The sequence below is a fragment of the Amphiura filiformis genome, chromosome 5, assembly GCF_039555335.1.
Source record: "Amphiura filiformis chromosome 5, Afil_fr2py, whole genome shotgun sequence".
NCBI classification, from domain to species: Eukaryota; Metazoa; Echinodermata; class Ophiuroidea; order Amphilepidida; family Amphiuridae; genus Amphiura; species Amphiura filiformis.
Window position 1 is genome coordinate 46,943,748 of NC_092632.1, and position 20,830 is coordinate 46,964,577.

Below are 20,830 nucleotides of genomic sequence, written 5' to 3' on the forward strand. Positions count from 1 at the left end.
CACAGTAAACAAATGCACACACACCCCCACACCCCCACCCCACACTCACACACACCTATTCGTTCCCTTTCTTTCTCTCTCTTGTTTAAGTATACATGTATATGTAAATGACCTACTGCTTTTACATGTCAGCAGAAGTAAATTATTATTTGTAAATTTTTTAACTTATTATCATTTCATCTTTTGTTTCTTCAATACAGATTACCAATGTTGACTTGTAAAAAGCACCAACTTTGAAACATGGCTAGTTCCAATCCATCTGGATATCGCCATCACCCACCTCCAAGCGGACCTCCACCTCCACCACCACCTCATCCTGCTACCATCCCTGCCTCCTCTGGATCTATGGATGGTATGCATCGACGGGCAGTAGGTGCGGCTATGATGGGGAGCAGAGCTGCGGGTGGTGGTGGTGGTAGCAGCGCCGAGGTGACAAACGGAGCCTCATCCCAAAGTGGATTAGGGATGAGTCAGGTTGGTGTGTGGTGTGAACGTTGCAACAATCGTCTTGTGGAACTTAAGAAACAAGCGTTACGCCTGATGATCATGCACCCAAGTCTGATGCGATTGGCCATGAAGGTAATACAAAAGTGCTATTTTGTCTACTTTATCCATACAAGGGTGAAATTTAATTACATACCTAGGTATGATATCATATTTTGTAGCACTGCGATTGGATGACAAGGTGACAAAAGTGATGAATGTACATTTGCTTTGATTTAACCGCTGCAGGCAATGCGTGCACTGTAAAGGCTGCGATTTACTTGATAGTCTTCATACGTGTGGATGAAGAAAATAATTTGCAAGCTCAGACTTGGTATGAACCAAATACGCATTACTAACAGACGCTTTTTTTGTGTCTTGTATTAATTTTGAATGTGAGGATGTGGCTGGTTAGGTACCCTCTGAGAGTAGGGTGGTAGGCAGTGGATATTGTCATATAATATTAAGTCCTTAATTTCGGTTTCCATGTCAAATAGATGTGTCATTTGTATATATTGAAAATCATATTAAAACAATGTTATGTTGCAATTAAAAGAATAATGCTGTAAAAGAATACGAGCCAAGGGGAATAAATGGAAGAAGCGTAATTGGTCACATCCACTCATTCCTCTCATTAATGGTAATTTATGATCATTAAAAAAAAATTAAACTGTTGTCATCTTGAACTTAATCTGCACACCTCCATGATCTGCATGTATTTAGTTTGGATTCAAATCATCAAATGGAATGGAGCTGATGATGGTGTCACATATATTACAAAAATTTTAAGTCACATCCATCTACAAATTTATCCTGTGATATTAGTGTTATCTACTTGTATACCTTTCCAGGATTGTGGATTGTCTTTGTGTATACATAATATTAGTAAACCAATCCAGTGGTAGTTCAAGTGGGGTTTCCTGTAGTCATGTCCATACAGGGAAACAAAGTCTTAAGATTTTCAAATCTTGAGATTTTACCCGAGATTGTATGCTATTTTTAAAAAGTGCACCTTGGATTTCAAACAACCTTTGAGAGATTTCAAATATTAAATAAGGATTTTCATCTCATTTCCTACCCAGAAATTAAACCCTGACCCTAAATCAGTAATCTTTTATTTTTACGTGCGTATAAATGGGTACCGTCCTTGCCATTGTGCCTGTTTGGGGTTCCTTCTTCGCACTGTATACTCATCACATTTGACATTCTATGCATAATAAACTTACTATTTCTAGTATAAAAATTATGACACATGATTTCAGCAGACATGATAACGGGCTGACATGAATGAGTTCAATACATTTGTAGCACACGCTGGGCTTGCTGTCTTTGTTTAAGAAGTAGACCTTGGAGATACATTGGTGTATTAAATCATCACTGCAAATGACAAAAAAAATATTCAAAAAGATGATCAATGTATGATCGCCAATTGTAGGATTGTGAATTTTGTTATACCTCTCATGTCAATACTCTTAGAACAGGGAGCACATATAATGTTTGGATCATGGCAAATGTCTTAAATGTTTTAATCCTGGTGTTTCTGTTGGTGTGAACTCACCTTGTAGCTTGTTCTTTTGGGATTTTTCATTTTGTTGACACAGGTGAGAGATGAATTTTAGATTGCTCATTTTATATAAATGATTGACAGAGTTCAATTGATTCTTTGCATAAATTTGGTATTTTAGGATGGGAAGACAAATATTTTAAAATTGCATTTTTTGATTAATGATCATCAAAACATTTGGGAGTTATTGAAGATTTTTAGCTGTTGTACAGTACATAGGATTCCGATGATCAGCATATTGTTACCCCATTGTGCAGCAGTCATCATGTTTTTGTTTTAATATTTATGGGGGTGATGTTTGTACCAGTTGTTGTAAAAATTGACAAGATGGTGTTTTTCTTAGAAGCAATTGATTAATATCTTAAACCTAATATTTTCTGAAATCAAAAAATAAATGACAGAACAGCAGAGGTCATCTGAATTAAATGTATGTGAACTTTTTCAGTTAAAGTTTGCAGTAATTCATTTGAAATGTGGACTTTTGCATTTACAAAAACATGATCTTAGAATTTGTCTACATGTGTTACAACTAAAATTTGGATCCTCCTCCCCCCCCCCCCCCCCCCCCCCACCACACACACGCTAAAATCCTGGCTACCCAGCTGTAAACCATCCTACACTGTAAAAATGGTGTATAGGCCAAATTTTGCAGTCATGTTTTGCAAACAAACATGTCAAACAATAAAAAACATCATAAAATATTTGGCTGAAGACACATGTTAAGACACATAGGCCAATTGAGACAAATCTGAGACATTTCTTCAGCATAGACATGTCGTGGCTGAAGACACATACTAATAAGACATGTCTCAAAATTGGCTTACATTTTAGATGTGTCTTGCATGTAGACATTTCTTTGTGAGACGTGCCTTGCACCCTTCATTTTGTTACATATTTCTTTATTTTAAAACCTTTCCTGGGAATTTAGGTTATCAAATTCCACACTTTTTTTGCTAACAACACAATTTTGTTGCAATTTTTCTCAGCAAATCAAACCCTTCTTTGTGAAATTAAGGAGCTTGTGAAAAACTGATTTTTACTGCAATTGTACTGTACAATGTATATGGAAACCAGACAATTGGGAAGGAATTCTGTTTCAATCCCATTTGCCCTTATGAAAACTTAACAGTTTGTCCCACTCTGCAAAGTTTACACTACATTATGTTGGGCTTTGTTATGTTAGGAAAAGTTGGTCCAAAGTGCTCTTGAATATTTGTTGAGAGACCAGGACAAACACTTCACTCAAGTGAATACACAGGTATGCAATGGCATTCCACTAAACCATAATACAGCAAAATATGGAAATACATTGAAATATTACATGTATAATGAAATAAGTTTGCACTCATCATATGTGGTACAATTATGTGGTGGATTTGGCTCAACATTTAACTTATAATCCAAGTTAATGGTCCTCGTGTTGATTACATTATTTGAGGAAAGAATTAGTAGAATATTTTGTAGGCCTGGTATTTAGGACATGGAAGTAGGATTACAAGCTTGGAATTGTTAATCCAAGTTTTACAGATTGTATACAAATACAGGTAATCCTTGGTTGATTTTTGTGTGTAGTGTCCACAAAAAAGTGCACATTTTTGGTGTATTTAAAACAAAATGGGGGACATTGAAATTTGAATCAAAGATTTCAATTGCCTACATGGTATGGTCTAACTTGTCTGTTTTTATACTTTGCCAAATCTGAATATGAAGTTGTTTGAAAGCATATTGTGTTTACCTTTTGGTTTAAAATGAGCTGCAAATATAGAAAAGCTTTCCTCGGGCAAAAAATATTGGAATGAAATCTCATACATGTATGCCTTGACTTGTTTTTGCCTAGAAGACTCTTGAATACATGTTATTGCACTTATAGAAATCTCTCTTGTAGCCATTCAAATCTGTAATGAAAACATAAATGTCACCAACATAAAGCTTAAAGTCTCCCTGTATCTTTTTTAACTCGGTACAATTTGACTCCACAAAATGTATTTCATGATCGAAATGTAACACAACAAGTGTTTTTGCTGTCAGCTGCCTCAAACTTGACCAGATATATCGGCTCAAGTCAATCTCAGGATGATCCAGAGTATTTCTTGTCAAAAGACACACTGATACAGGTGCATGTGTCCCACGGCCTGCTGGGTAAACCATGTGGCGTTGCCGTGGTTATAATTTCATATGGTTGAAAATGAACTTGACAGAAATGATGGCTGCCTTGGGAGGTGGTGTTGGCAATGGCCCACAGTGTCCCTTGGTGTCTTTGAAATTGTATGACTTATGTTTCATAAGAGGATAAATCAAATAAAACCAAGATTTGACCCTTTTAATAAGACATTTTCACAAAAGGGTTTAGGTGTAATTGCATGTTCAGTCAGGCAGTTTAGTTGAACATGAATACAGCAGACTTATTTGGTTGCAATGCAAGAAGTGACAGAACAATAGGATGTCCTGCAAAGATATGAGATAATTGTATGGTGAAGATGAAATTACAAATGACAATTGAACTTTTGTTGCCTGTATCACCTGGGGCTGTACAGGGATTCACCTGTTGAATATATAAAGAGTTCAGACACAAGAAATGAATATCCATTCTTCTCAATTTATTTGAGATATAGGCAAATAATAATTGATCAAATGTAAAGAAAGTAATAAGAAAATATTTGTTAAGTTTTATTAGTTTCAAAACTATACATGTACATGAGAATTTATATAAAAGTAAGGTATTATTAACAAGTTAATTTAAACTTCAAGCTAAAAAGTTTGAACATGCATGGTATTTATCTGTTTATCAGCCCTGGCATCTGAACTCTTCATATATTTTGGCCAATTTCAATAGTTTTCAATGATATACACCAGGCACAAAAAGAAACTTGTCAGTTATAATCATCCTTGCTGTTCAATAACTTGATCATTTTGGATTATTCTGAAATATACATTTTGTTAATTGGACTTTTCTTTCGCATTTGACACCCTGTTCGTGAACATTGAGCAAGAATTGACCAAGATATGTGCCTCCAAACTCTCAAACCCCAAAATGAAAAGTTGCCATTTTAACGATTCAATTGTGCCTGTGTACACTGTGTGCTTTATTGATTGGCCTGTGGTGCTTGTGTGCAATATCTGTGGTGCAATACAACGATGCGTTCCCATTGAAAATTGTTGAAAATGCAACTTTTGATTTTGGGGTTTGAGGCTTTGGAGGCGCATATCTTGGTCAATTCTTGATCGTTTTTAACGAACAGGGTGTCAAATGAGAAAGCAAAGTCCAATTAACAAAATGTATATTTCAGAATAATCCAAAATTATCAAGTTATTGAACAGCAAGGATGAATATAACTGACTAGTTTCTTTTTGTGCCTGGTGTATATTGCAGCCTTGGACTGATTTCTAGGTGTAAACAGGGTCTCTTAATCTTAGAAGGAATTAAGATGAGAATACTGGTTCATGATTGAATATATTGATAAATATATCTTAACCCTAAAGCAGCCCCTGAACTAGGATAGTGCTCAGTGTACTAACCCCCTTAACTATAATATAATAACATAAACCAAACTTGGGTAATTTTTGAATAATATTATTTCCTTATTGATTACTCACAAATTAGATGACACTACCTTTTACCTGTGCAGTAATGGATAAGGTCAGGAATCTTTAAAAATAGTAGCATTTAAATTATACCACATTATTCAATTATATCCAAATTGTTATTAATAATTTGTGATATTTTAGCCTCATATACCTATATTTTTAATGGAAATGAATTTTGAAGTACAGTGGTTTATAAAACCAAACATATTGTATGTACAAATTCTGGTGTTTTGTTAGACTTAAAACAAAGGGGGGGGGGTTAAGTGTTCACACTGCCACTGATCATGATTTTGAGTGATTCATAATTTATACAACATCAATATTAAAAAAATGGAGCTGAAAAAGTAGTTGCTGAGCTTCACTATACAGATTGACAAGATCGCTTGATTCTGTAAACATGGTAAAGAAGAACAGATTAGCACAGGAAATCTGATCAAATAACCAAATTTGAAATCCTTTTTTCACAAGAATTTTCACCTGGATCATCTCACACATATGAAGAATAATAAACAAATATACTGGGATTTGAAATGTTGTTGAATTGTTCTTTAAGGCCCATCTTTTGTAAACTAACAAGATTTGCTGTACAGTCATATCTAGGCAAATGTTGTTTACCTGAAAGAAATGTATTTAAATAAGGATGTTTTATAATGAAAAATGACAAAAGTGTGTAAAATGTAACACTTCATTCTATATTTTCAAAGGTTTTAAGATTAGCTCTAGATCTGGGCCTTTCTTGGCTGGTCAGCTGCTGAAATCAAGGCTAGGACTAGATGTGTCATCAGTATGATAAATGGTATATAAAACCTTAAATCTTCTTTCTTTCTTCTATAGGCCATGTCCGCATGGGTGCAATATCTTAAGAGTTCACTAATTTGATGTAGCAAGTGTGCACGTGTGTTCACTTTCGACTCCTGAATTTTATCCACATACCTCCATAATAGGTTTCCAATGTGGGTTAGAACTCACATTAGATTAGATCCCTTTAAACAGCGACACTCAACACTCTAAACTGGGACACCCGATACTCCAGCAGCGACACGCAAGCAGAGATGCGTACACACTAAAAACTACGGGGTTATATTTTCCGTGGTCATTTTGAATTGACCACGTTTGGGGTTGTTTTGACCCTTCAAGGGGGTTGTACTGTTTTAATTTGACCACTTTCACGAGGTCATTTTAGCCATGACTAACGTGGTCAAAAACTTAGTGGTCATTTTGCCGATACCGTCGCGCATTGATATCAGTTTCAATCTTCCGCTTTGAAAATCTCAATTCATAAATGAGTTTAAACATGAGCTGCAATTAATGTTTGTTGATTAATAAATAAAACTAATTTTTGACCGGGTTACCCAATTTGTCAACTTTATAATGACTTGCATTTCGAACTATTTGCACACACGGTGTGCATCGGCTCAAATGGTCACATCAGCGCCATATTTGTTCTGATTGTGCAGCTCAGCGGATTGTCGTGTGTGCTTGTCTGCATGATGGAATATGAAAAGTTAGTTGAAAAGTGAGACTGCAAGGATGCATATAGACCCTTGTCTATGCACTCAAATTCATTCCAATGTCATGCTGTCGTGGCTGGTGTCTTGGCTGCAGTTGTTATAAGCTTATATCATGTAAGCTTATAATACGTGAACTGTCATAGGCGATGACTGACTGTGTGTGAGTGTGATACACAGATGCATTTTGCAGTTTGCTGTTTATGTAATGCTTTCTCTGTGCAGAAACACACTTATGTCCTGGTGGGACCAGCATGACCATAGGCCTACTAAAAAATCCAAACAACCCCTAAATGTGGTTATTGAGTAACCCTATAAAACAACCCTTTCAAATGGGTCATTTCATTTGACCCCGAAATGAGGTCATTAAGTAACCCAATAAGGCAACCCTTTTGAAGGGGTCATTTCATTTTACCCCGAAATGTGGTAATATTTTGACCCCAATGGGGTTACTATCTGACCCAAATACGTAGTCATTGCAATGACCCGACCAATGGGGTCAAAATGACCCGTTAGTGGTATGGTGTTTAGTTGATAACTATGCTGGGGTCAAAAATGACCCCGTTTGGGTCATTTTTTGACCCCGTAGTTTTAAGTGTGTAGTGCCAATCGTGCCGATGTTGAGACCGCATATGGTCTCATTTTAAAAGCTATGCACACAGGGTCCGGAGACGAACCTTTTTTTGGTTTTGTAGAAGCAAAATATGTGTACAGTGGCCCATAGAACATCATTTCAATTGGTAAAGTGGGAATGAGGCTATCAGTCAGGTCGCCCACCATTAATGTTTGCAACAACATATTTCATAATTTTGACAGCATTATAAAAAAAAAAATTTATAAACAGAAATGTTTTGAAATGTTTTTCTAACCTTTTAACCTGACATTTAAATGTCATTATAAACTTGACTTTCAAAATGCTTTTTAAAACATGTGTGGCATTTACTGGGCTCTCTTGTTTTGAATTCCTTAGTCCTTTTAAAGTCCACTGAAATTGATCTTAAGGTCCCCAACATCTCAAGATTTCAATCATCATATGGACGCCACTTAGACAGGTACAGGTGTTTTTTGTTTGCATCCCTAGATGGTTTTGTTCAGGTAAATAGTATGATTTGGTGGAACAAAAAAGGTCAGATTAATTTTCTTTACATATGCTACATCATGTATCTACATCATGAAATAAAATGCATTTTGTGTTTTTGATCTTAGTTTTTACAACACTGTAAAGCATGATATATTCACAGCATTAAGTTACGGAGTAAGGTGAAAACATGTTTCTACAACATGCTTTTTGGCAAATTTGTACATTTCCTTGAAATGAAAGCATTTAGGTAGAAAAAAATATTCACATGCATGACAATTTTGTGAATCACCTGCACATTATTTGCGAACTATTCATGCACACAAAGATTTAATGCTTTTACAGTACCGGTACCGGTACTTAATTTGGGCAACCCCTGTCACCAAATTATTCTTGCTTTTAAAGATTTTGGTAACATTTTAGTAGATTGGGACTTTTTTGCATTTTGTAAAGGCCAAAACTCTTTCTTGATCATATTCCAAATAGAGCAATCCCCTTTCTCTGGGCAGAGTGATCACTTGGATATGTTGTGTTTTATGCATGGAATCACAGATGTTATTAGAACACAGTGGTATGAATTGTTTATCAAAAAGGGAATGCAAAGCAGTCTAGACAGACACTCATTGCTGTCTTGATTCAGGTTACTGACCATGCGGACCCTTCAGTGGAATAGGAATCCAAAGCTTTGTTGATAAATTGCTAAGAAATTCGGACAGGTATAATCTCATCCTATTGTTGAGCGGTCTCATCCAATTGTTTAATGCCACTATCACTGAATTAAAAAACTTTGTCTGGTCTTGGTAAATAAAGGGGGAATATCTGTGTGGAATTTTAAGCTGATTTTTCTTGAAAAAGTTGTTTTTGATGGTCTATAAATAATTACATAATTATGTTTGATGTCATGCCGCCAAAGATGAAAATAAAGAAGAAATAATGGGATTTATAGTCATTAATAAGCTAATCTGGGGGAAAGAAGAATTGTGTGAAGCATAGCGGTTTGTAAAATTGTATGTTGTTGACCATCCCAGGGTGGTTGAACCAAATAAAGTAGGCTTTACTTCCATGTAAACCACTGCTGATACTGTCTGGTCAAGTCATTTCACGTCAAAATTCAGGCAGGCATACTCTTTTCCCATATCCGGTCAATCATCAAGTAGTATATTGTGCATGCCATATTTTCTGTCATATCTAAAGTTGTTTCTTAAATTATTGTTTCATAAAAATTATGCATGTACTGGACTTCTTGGAGAGTGCTAGACCAAATTGAAAAGCTGCCTGGAAAAGATAGGTGTTGCATTGTTGATGGGACACTTGTGTGAAAAATAGGTTTGAATCATATTTCATCATTGCACACTAAAATACAGATGTAGAAAATAATTCATTGAGTGTTGTATATGGTCTGTGTGAAAAATAGTGATAGTTTGACTGGGGCACAAGAGTCATGGGTAAAATTGGGTTGGGTTGGATTTCTACAAAGGACCAAACCTGTGATTTGTGTCAAGTGAATAAACTGAAATAGGCACAATTATTGGGGAAGGGCCAGTTGAAGTTCAAATTCATAAATTATTTTGTGATGTTTGCAAACTTCCTGTCCAATTTTTGCATGACATGCAATGGGCTTTAATGTATATAAAAGCATCTGGTCTTGGTTTTATGAAAATTCTGCCAGGGCTTAACCTTCCCCCTCCCCAACCCTGGGGCTTTAACCTTCCCCCTCCCCTACCCTGGGGCTTCTATTGTTTCTATTGGACCATGAAGAGTAAGAAGATAAACTGTTGACCTTTGTATTGAGCCATGTATAACCCTCTAGTGTGTTATTTATCAATGTCCATTGTCAATGTCAACTTTGATGGCCTGTTGACCCATAGTGTTGGACAGAAGATTCACAAGTTGGAATAAACAATTCTTCAGTGAAAGCTAACAGCTGCTAACATTTTGACCTCAATATGTCCATGTCCCTACCCATCATCCACATCTTTCATTGCATCACTGCACTGCTCCCTCCTCATCGGGTTATGAATGGTCAAGGAGTGCAGAAGCATAATATCATTCCAAGACAGCACATTTTATAGTTATTATATAAATGCATGTACACATTTGTGTAAGGTCAAAGTAATTATGCCCTGGGAGATTGTGATGTGTTGGATTCAAGCAATTTGTATACAGGGTGTACCAAACACAGGAAGTACATGGTTCAAGTCAAGATGTGCTATAATAACTGCCCAGAATACACAAATCAAAATTTCAGGTGCAATATTTTGAATGTCATCATTAGAACAAATGGAAGTCATTACATTGATCTAAACAACCCACATAGCCTTTTGTCAAAGTTTGATTTAGCTTAGTTCGTATCGTGAAATTAAAAACATGTAAGCCAACAACTAAGAATTGGACAATTGTATTTTGAGTCTGTCAGCCGTGGAATGGTAGGACATCAAATCAGGAAAGTACATGTAAGGTATATAATACAAAGGTGGGAATATGTAAATTGATTGGTCATCATCATTGAAATGTCCCCCTTTCCCCTTCCAAACCAGGATGCTGATGACCGTAGCTGCATCCAACCATCATGCACGACCGGCATGGTCAGTTTAATTCTGGACATGACCACAGTCACAGTAGATGACAATCGCTTCCTGCATTCAAAACGCCCAGCATATCTTTTGCTATCAAGCGTAGATATAGCTGACAGCAATTCCCAGGCTAGGCCAGCCAGGCCTAAGCTATAAGCTTCTAGATAGATAGCGGCAATGTGAAACTATTTCTCATTATTAATTGGCTTGTTCTTTCGAGATAAAAGCTGGAGGGACTATAAGATGGGAAGATGAAAGGAGGATGGTAAAGACAAGATAAAGATGCCTATCAGTAGACTCATCAATTGGGTAATTGAGATGAGCTGTGTAGAGATGAACAGAGGATGAGATAAGGCATGATTGGCACGCAAACAAGTTTATTGGTCTTTTTGTGTTCAAGTCTGTGTTTTAATTTATAATCTTTGCTTAGAAATAAAGAATAAAGCATAGAATTAATGCAGTGTATTTGGTATGCTAGTTTAATCATCATAATTGTAAGGCATATGCATAACCCAATCAAAATCACATGACCCTAAAAAAACCATCGCCAAGTATACTGCAGTCGTATGTGATGGGTATCAATGTGATTGATAAGAATTATTATCAATTAGGATTTTGGGTTTAGGATTAGAATTAGGGTTAGGATTTAAGATTATAGGATAAGGGTTAGGAATATTAGGATTAACCCTAACCGTCCTAAACAACAAAAAACCACAATTCACGAAACATAGGCACGGGCAGGTATCCCACGTGATGTGATTGCATCATCATGCGAACAGTCATATGGTCACGGAAAGCTTGGCCGGGCAAGCTACACCCCCGTGGCAAGGTAGGCCCGTGCATGTGTCTGGCACCCGAAGGGTCAGTGGTTCAAAACCGCACCCGAGAAAAAAGTTTTCTCTTCTTCTTCTTTCTTTCTTCCTTCCTTCTTTCCTTCCCCCTCGCCAAAAAGCAGCGAGGGCGTTAGGGTTAAGGTTATGATATGGTTGGGGGGCAGCGGTGATGATTAAGTTGCTTTGAATCATGCCATGTTATTTCCACTTTTGAGAGTGTTTTTGCTTGTTGTTAGCGCTTATACTTCAAAGTCCACTTGTAAAAGTATAAATGTACAAGCCAGTGCAAAACAACACATTATAAACAATGGTTCATTACAAGCAGTAATTGTGGCTAATTCAGTATCATGAAAGACATGGTGTATGGCCCACTCATTGAGTGCTACATTTCTATTGCCAAGATTTGCAGACATACTCAACCAACCTCCTCCAGATATCTGGAGGTACTTAACTTAACCTAAAGGGCTAGTTGGTTATTCATGGAACAACTATGCTTTCACAAACAAGTTTTTATATCAACAGATTAAGAGCGGAATAAAATGTCGGGACTGAATAATACGTCTGACAAACAAACTCATACAAAAAACTCAGACTAATGAACACAAACATTTTGAAGACGTTTTCAGGTATATAGTAAAGTAAGAATTCACATTGTTCTATCATGCCATAATTTAAACTCGCCAAAACACGAAAGAACTAGCATGAATTTGTCAACTATTTTTGTGATGTGTAGTCTTTTTGCGCTCACCCATGGATTGTTTTCCCCAAAGATTTCATGCTCCCTGTCTGCATCCAGCCTAGGGGTAAAGGAGTGGGGGTTTAGTGTAGAAAACAAGGGGAACCCATATTTGGTTAGAAATGCAAACAAATGATGCCTTGTAGCTGGAGTGAATGTAAAAGTCGCAGGTTTTGCCCTCAAGATCGAGAGTGTTCTTAGATCGTTTTTTGGTTGCCTACAAAGATCAGCTGCCTGTAGGCAGATGTCATTTACCTAGCAGATGCACCAGAGCTATAGGGTGTGGAAGGCTTGATATCACATCAAACTGATGAGAGGGGAAGATGATCTTAGAGTTTTCATTTTGTTATGATATTTGATGATCGGGGCTTGAAATGTTACTTCCGGGATATCACAGATGCAAGATGAATCAGCCATTGATATCAACAATATAGATTTTGCAATGAGTTAGAAGTTGAAATTTTGTTTTGGGGCAAAAGAATAAGTGTTGTGGGTAGCATAAAGCACCAATTTAGATCTTTGAGTGCATGCCCAATGATATTTATACCTAAATTGCGTAGGCCTAAAATATGCTGTGGGTTGAAACTCCTCCATAGGTATGTTGCCCTGCCAATTATGTTCACGTAGACCTGTGTGATTGAAATACATTAGTATTCCGTGGTGAGCTGCTGGTTCTATACAGAACTGTAAATCCAAAATATCTTTAAAATTATCAGAAAGAAGCTGTTTGAAATTAGTATCAAACAATAAATGCCATGTACATATTGGACTAAATAGAATTTCTTTCACTAAGTAGGCCTCAAGATTAATGCTACAAATATCTTCAAATCTATACTTTTTATCGGTGTTCATAAAGATTTACCATAAAGATTTACAGGCTGGAGTGGTCATCTCTCTTTCAAAATGAATTGGGCCAGATGCTAACGTGTACAGGCCCAGTGTGGTGTAGGCCTATAATGTTGCTGTAGGTTCTGGAATCCTCTCACACAACCAATTCTATTACCTCAAGTATCCATTTACACTTAGATTAAGTGAAGCAAACCAAAATGTAGTCCCTTGCCTAAGGACACAATATATGCTGACAGCAAAGTGACTCGAACCCGCAACCTCATCATATCATGACCATGATGAGTCTGATCACTAAACCACTGAGCTAGTTGAAGATGATCTGGTTTGTAGTTTTTATCTGTTCTGTTGTACATGTAACAAGCATATCAAGCCAGCCGCAAGTTAATTTCAATCAATTTATTTTTCTCAGCTCATTGAATCTTAGCATCACAAGAATCACAAAAACTGTTACATCATGTCTGCATGGATTGGTTTTATTGAATATTTTTCAGCAAAAAGTCTTGTGATATTACGCTTAAAAATTAGGTTATTGAAGCACATGAAACATCTGTATTTTCATTTGCATCACGTTTAACAGACGATTTCATGCCTGTCATTGGAGACCTAACCCAATTAATGTACATTGCTCGGTGTGCAACAACACCAATATACGTGTATAGTCAACTCAGACTGGAAATCATCAGGGGTATAAGAAATTATCACTTTTCCAGATCAATTGCGGGATATAGCAGATCAATGGGATACTTTCAACACAAACCGACTCATAGGAGGAAGGAAAAAAAAGAGTCGTACAAGTTAATTATGTTTTGAGATATGTATTTTCCATGCCACATTCAAACATTTCTGAGTTCCCCCAGGCCAATGATGGAATATAAAGATTTAGGCACAAGTCTGGAGTCATTTCATTTGTTCATCCAAGATATTGCTGTTTAAGGTGGTTTCCATTGCAAGCAGAAATATTTGCTTGAATTTTTTTGAATGTACATTAGTGCTGGTTGAATTGAGTAGAACAACAAAATTCTCTAATTACTGCAGTATTGTCTCATGGGTGAAATTAAGTTGATATATTTTGTTAACAATTATTAACACACCAACATGTATCTTATTGCTGATATAAACGCATTGTAGTGTTAAAATCGTAAACAACACCTCATATTTTATGTGTGAAGTACGAAAATGCAGTACGTTGATGTGTAAAAAAAGTGTTATCTGGGAATCTTTATAATTATAGTGTGAGACTGTGAAATATATTAATATTATCAATGTATTTTTGTTTCAAAATTAATGAGAGCAAGCATCCCTTTTAAAGATTGTTCTTGTCCACAGTGGTTCTTGTCTGTCCATTTCTTGCTAAACTGTGAAATCCTAAATGGACAGTTACTGATATTGTGGAGGGCATCACCTCTCTAGTAATAGAATGATATTTTATATTAACAGCTGAAGTAAAGAGACAAGTGCACATCAATATTAATAATCCCAATGAGCATCAATCATATCAAATAATATGATGAATTTATTGCGGCAACTTGTGAAAATTGAACGCAAGGAGATAATTGTAGCATGCTGAATTCGCCAGTCCCTGCTCAGTGATGTTCCATATTACATTCACCAAAGCCTTAGTTCACCTGGTGTAGTTATTCCTCTGTGAACTCAGCTAGAACATCATATCTGTGGATATCAAACTCACACCTATGACTGTGTTAACTTGCACTAGAGAATACAAATTTATGAACTTGGCAAAAGGTGTTGAGACAATGTAAACTTGAAGTGAGGCATTTCGTGGGAGGCAGCGACATTCATGGGTAAGCATGCGGTGAAATGTGACTAGTCATCAAGGTGTTAATGGGGCATGATGCCTAACTAGGTCTAGGTCGGTTATCTTGTCATCTACACCTGCGCAACATATCAGACCTACGGGGGCGCAACATATCACATTAGCGGCAACATATCACATCGCAAATAAAGCATTAGATAACATCTGGGCAAATTAATAATTATGAAGAATGTTATTTCTACCAATGACTATAATCCACATTATAAGTCATATTTCCTTTAGGGAAGTAAGGGAGCGGTCGTTATTTATGAAAGAGGGGGAATCAGAAAATTTAGGGGAACACAACATTTTTTGGGGTCTTTAGGGGGAACCTGAATTTTTAGTTGAACCAGGAGGGGGATTGTTAAGTTTTAAATGGAGAAAATTTGGAAAACAAGGGGGAACACGAAAATTTTGAGCGGACTTGAGGGGGGAGCGCAAAATTTTTTGTTGATTTTTTTTCCAAAACGCCCATTCCCCCCCTGCCGTAAATAACGATCGGTTCCTAAAGAAGTTTGTTACATCTTGAGAGGTTGGTTTCGTTACACGGACAGAAGAGGAATGGAATGTGTCAGATGCCAATGTGAGGCGATAATAGAAGTCGGCAAATGTCGGTGGTAATGTGCTTGTTTTGAAAATACATAATTTGACAATGTTCCCCTGGAGATGATTTCTCAGGATGATAACACTCTCAGTTTCACATTTGGATGCTAGCTATCCTGTAGGGTTTTGTTCTTACAAGTAATTTGATATTCAATTTGCTATGTACTTAAGAATTTTAAGGAGAAATTATTTAAAATTGAAACTTGATTTGATACAGGTATATAGAGACTCAGTACACCGGTCGATCTTACCGTTTCCGATGTTGATTAAGATACTTCTTGCATCGATCCCGAGATGCGGAAAAAACCAATAGTCATTTTGTCCCACATAAATGAATAAATAACAAAAACCCCCGATCCCCGAGTGGACTCACCCATTCGGTGACGTCACCTACGATAATCACCCTTATCCTCCTTGGTTTCTAGATGAGATAGGCGTGTGGATTTTTCTTTACCAACGCTAAGTATCATTACTGAACCAAAGGGCCGAGAGATATACAGTTTGTTTGTTACACTGAGGTAAAAACCAACCAGTATAGTCGCTAGGGAGATAGTTTTGACGACATTTGTAGGCTAGAAAAGTGACAAAAAAGATCGAAAAACTTAGCTTGTATGTGTGTTTCCGTTCATATACGGGACACACGTTTTCAAAATGGCCGCCCTTAGGACGCCATTTTATTTTTGTTCTCACGTAAAACAACTATAACAGACTAGTAAGTTACAATAGATGTTTGTACAGTACTGTGTATACATGTATGGTGAGTGATTATCGCTATGTTTATGGTGTGCTCTATCGTTATATCTTTCAGTGCAGCGTCTGATGGCCGAGTTACTGCTAAGAGTTCGGTGGGTTTCCGAAGGGACCAGCCTGACAAATCTTCCCCAAAAGGTTTTCAGTTTTTCATCCCTTTGTATATATATTTTTATATCATACCACTACATCAGCGTCAGCCACTGTGCGTGTGGGTCTGTTTATTGGGCTTGAGCTTGTGTTCGGGGGGGTAGTGCTGTACGCTCCCCGATTACTACAATGTCTAGGCCTTGTCAATCATGCCCTTCCCTTGTACCAGAGTGGGACCCGCACCCACTCTGCTACTCCCACAGGGATTGCTCTAAATCAAATAAGTGTGCTTCCTTTTGCATAGGCTTATCGGACATCCACTTCGAGGATTTAGAAAGTAGCGCTCGTTTAGGTCTTGACACAGACAGAAGGCGAAGACTAAGAAACAGAGGCCTACAGGTAAGATTGATATGGTAGGTACTAGCGAGGCAGGCAAGGGCCACGCTAAGGTAACCTCTGGGGCTCCGGTCCCGGGCAAGCAGGCGGACCCTCCGGGGACTGCTAGCGAGCCCGAAGGCCTAGCAGCCAGCGAGAGCTCTGACTTTACGTCTAAGCTAGTAGCAGGCAGCAGGGCGGTACTTGCCCTAACAGGCGAGTACCAGTCTACCAGTGAGATCTCTAGCGAGCTTCTTACAGGTGGACACCCGTCTATTGCTGGTAACAGCGGGTCTAGCACCATGAAGTAGCCGGCGACGGACAGTATGCCAAGGGTACCCGGGCTTGCCTGGGTTGAATCCTAGCATACAGCGTGCAGCGGACTTGCCTCGGCCGGTCTGTAGCGCAGCGTGCCAGTGGAACCCGGGCTTGCCTGGGTTGATCCACGCACGCAGCACGCCTTCGTTCCCGCAAGGGTCGAATGAAAACGTGCATGGGTTTAGCAGAGACGATACCGGGGCTAACGCTTCAGGTGTAGTCTTAGCAGAACCAACTGGGGTTGTCACACGGCAGCGTTCCATGGTGGGACCGCCGAGTGATTCCCTGGGCCTTGGAATGGCTGCCGGCTGTCCTCCGGGACTGGCTAGCGGCTATACGGGGTTGGGCTCGCAGTCTCTCACGGGACAGCGACCCAAGTGCAAACAGTGGCAGCTACCCGGGGCGAGCACGGCTTGACTTCAGTGGTAGCCACTATGCACGCGCCCATAGCTGCCGTGAGTGGTCCGCCACACACAGCGACCTTGGGCGAGGCTCAAGAGGTTAGGGTAGGTAGTTTGAACAGCCTGGCTGATCAACAACCCACTTATGTCCTCGAGAGCCAGCAGAGCGTGGGTGATCCATTACAGTCAATGGGTCAATTACCCTCTTATGATCGATCACTATCTATTCAGCGGAGCATGGCTCCATTGATTGATACTGCCTATTCAGGTAGCGAGGTGACTGATCGAGGGTATACACGCTCAGCTACCCGTGATACTAGGCAAGCTCCTTTTAGCCAAGGGACAGCCAGTATAGCGGGTACCCATACACACGGCTTGATCCTCTAGCGGGGAACGCTGTGAGGCATGGGTACAGTGGTGACGCAGCCGGGAGCCCTACCGGGCACCTACGCTACACCCACGCAGGTACCGCAGTCCTCGTCCTGGTTACCACAGTCTCTGTGGCAACAGGGGAGGCGGTACTGGTACTGCCGTTCCATGGGGTTTCCCTGGTGGCGGATCCTTTCAGGGTCAGCTACCAACAGGGTATGCCCGTGGTATCCGCCGCAGGGTGGTTTCTTCCACGGTCTTCCACCGTGGCAAGTGCCGCCTAGCGTTGGGCAAGCAGTACCACCAGTTGTTACCCAACCCGGCGGCGAGTGGCTAACCCTGATACAGCTCAGGGTAGGCCGCACACTGCTATGGCTAGGGCGACAGCAGCGAGCGTCGGCGGATCGGGGTGCTATAGCTAGCATCTCGGGGTCTAGCGGGAGTACTCCCTCTTCTGCTGGTGTTCAGTTGGCTAGCCACACGGTGGCGACACCGCCCTGTCCACCTTCAGATGCCCGTCGTCAGACCTCTTCCTCATCAGAGAGTGGGTCAGAGTCTGAAGGCGAGGGAAAGGAGTCGGAAGATGAAACCAGTAGCGACTCACAGTCTGTTGAGACTGTGCAGCTAGCTTCAGGTATCCTTCCCCGCTTCCCGTGAGGAACTCGCTAGCAATGGTCTGCCTGCGGACACCGCTGAGGTGATGAGCCGTGTGGCCCAAGGTTTGGGCCTGGCTTTCTCTCAGGAGGAGTCCGTTCAGGAGGACCAGGGCATCTTTTTCAGTAGGATGCCCAGCTAGCGCGTCCACACAAGGGTCGCCGCACTTGCATTCCCGGCGGACCTCAAGGGTAGGTTTCGTAGGGCTGTCAGGCTCGCTGGAGCTTGACGCCGCTGCGTGCTTGCACGCTTCCACTGCGTGTTTCGCAGGAGGACTACTGAAACCTACCTCAGGGTCCCTGACATGGATCCAGAGCGTTGCCAAGCGCCTGCCGCTAGCGGCCAAGACGCACGGGTCGTTCTCCCCCCAGTGGGGGAGGAGCTAAAGCTCATCGATAAGCGAGCACGCTCGCTTATCAGAGTCTCTAGCGTCGCTACCACGCTTGCCGAGCACCTCGGTAGGAAGGTAGCTTAACGACCACGGGCAACGCCGGAACTCTTCCATGAGGTTAATCTGTTAGCGGTGCTAACAGCTAACCTCAACGAGAGTTCTATGGGCCTAGCCCATAGGATGTCATCTCGCCGCCGGGAGAATGCCTGTCTGTCCCTCCAGTCAACTTACGGCTCCGACTTTGCTGAGGCAATGAAGAAGTCAGACTCGGTGGGACAGGGGCTACTCTTTGGACAGGCCTTTTGCGCTACGGTTGAGGACCGGGCAAAGAAGGCCACCAATGAGAGCACTCTGAAGAAGTCGGAGGCTGCCCTGACCAAGGGAAGGGCAGTAAAGGCGAAGAAGAAGCACAAGAAGAAGAAGTCTTCTAAGCGTTCTTCAGCGCCAGCTCCGGCTTCAGCAGGACCGCACCACAGACTACACCGAGCCGAGGCTACTCCAGCACCTCCCAAAAAGACTGGGAAGCGCAAGAGTAGTGCTGGACCGTATGGCAAGCCCCCTAAGAAGAGCCGTTCTTCTAAGGGTGGCAAACCAGATCGGTCCTGAGGGCACGGCGGTCGACAGTCCATGCCGGCAGGCCTTGGACTTCCACAGGGATTCCCCTGTGGGCCGCTGTGCATTACGCCCAGAGATGGCATGCCATCTCACCGGGCGCCTGGGTATTGTCAGTGGTCAGTGGGGGTTACAGGCTGGAATTTACCAGCCACCCTCGTGCGCCTGCGATTCAGAGGTCCACGGTAGTGCCGCCAGGCGGCCCCCAGCGCCGGGCACTACTGTCAGAGGTCACTCAGCTTCTCACGGCAAGCGATTGTCCGGTCTACCCCCTTTCACCAAGGGTTTTGGAGCACGTTTTTTCTGGCTCCAAAGAAGACCGGCGACTGAGGCCATTCTGAACCTCAAGCCGTTGAACGAGTTCATCAGGCCCAAGAGGTTCAGAATGGAGACTCTCGCTGCGGTGCTAGCCTGCCCCATCAAGGGTATGTGGGCGGCATCGCTAGATCTCTCGGACGCATATCTGCATGTTCGATCGCACCTCAAGATCAGAGGTTTCTACGCTTCAAGGTACAGGGTCAAACTTACCAGTTTCGATGCCTGCCATTCGGCTTGTCCACCTCCCCAGAGTGTTTACACTCCTGGTCAGAAGCGGTGGCAGCGTACCTGAAGCGCAGGGGAGTCAACATGTGTTGCTACCTGGACGATTGGTTCATTTACGGACGCACCCCACTGGAGACACAGTGTCTCGTGGAGTTAGTAGTCCGTGCACGGTGCGGGACCTGGGATTTCTGATCAAGCGTCAAGAAATCCAATTTGGTCCCGACGAGACACCACTATTCTTAGGGGCCCAGATCAACCTCAAGGAGGGATCGCGGCGCCTCACCGAGAGGGTGACGAACATGGCGGTGTGCCCGACTCTTGGCCGAGTCAGAGGGAGCACCCGCTGTGGCATGGATGAAGGTTTTGGGCCTTATGGCCAGTATGGTAGACCTCGTACCACTGCCGCTTTCACATGAGGCCTATACAACTACACCTTCTAGCCTTTTACAGGCCCAGTCGTCACCCAATATCCCTCGCGGATCCGATGTCGGAGATCGCGCGAGAGAACTCTGGTGGTGGACCCATCAGCCCAATTTGACTCAAGGTGTCAGGTTCCTGCACCAGCGGTCAAATCACGTAGTGACGACCGACGCGTCAAAAACTGGGCTGGGGGCCACATCCACGGGACTCAGTCTCGGCCTATGGTCGGCCACGGAGGCGGAGTTCCATATCAACCTTCTCGAACTTTGGGCAGTGGAGAGA

At 41.0% G+C, this 20,830-nt stretch overlaps 1 protein-coding gene across 1 annotated transcript in view; it reads left to right on the plus strand.

Annotated features, from left to right (window-relative positions):
* LOC140153247 (uncharacterized) overlaps window positions 1-20,830 on the plus strand; it is a 244,178-nt gene that overhangs the window by 13,241 nt on the left and 210,107 nt on the right. Inside the window, 1 exon segment of the mRNA XM_072175942.1 lies at window positions 201-579. Within this exon segment, the coding sequence (XP_072032043.1) occupies window positions 241-579 (339 nt within the window). The 5' untranslated portion in view covers window positions 201-240.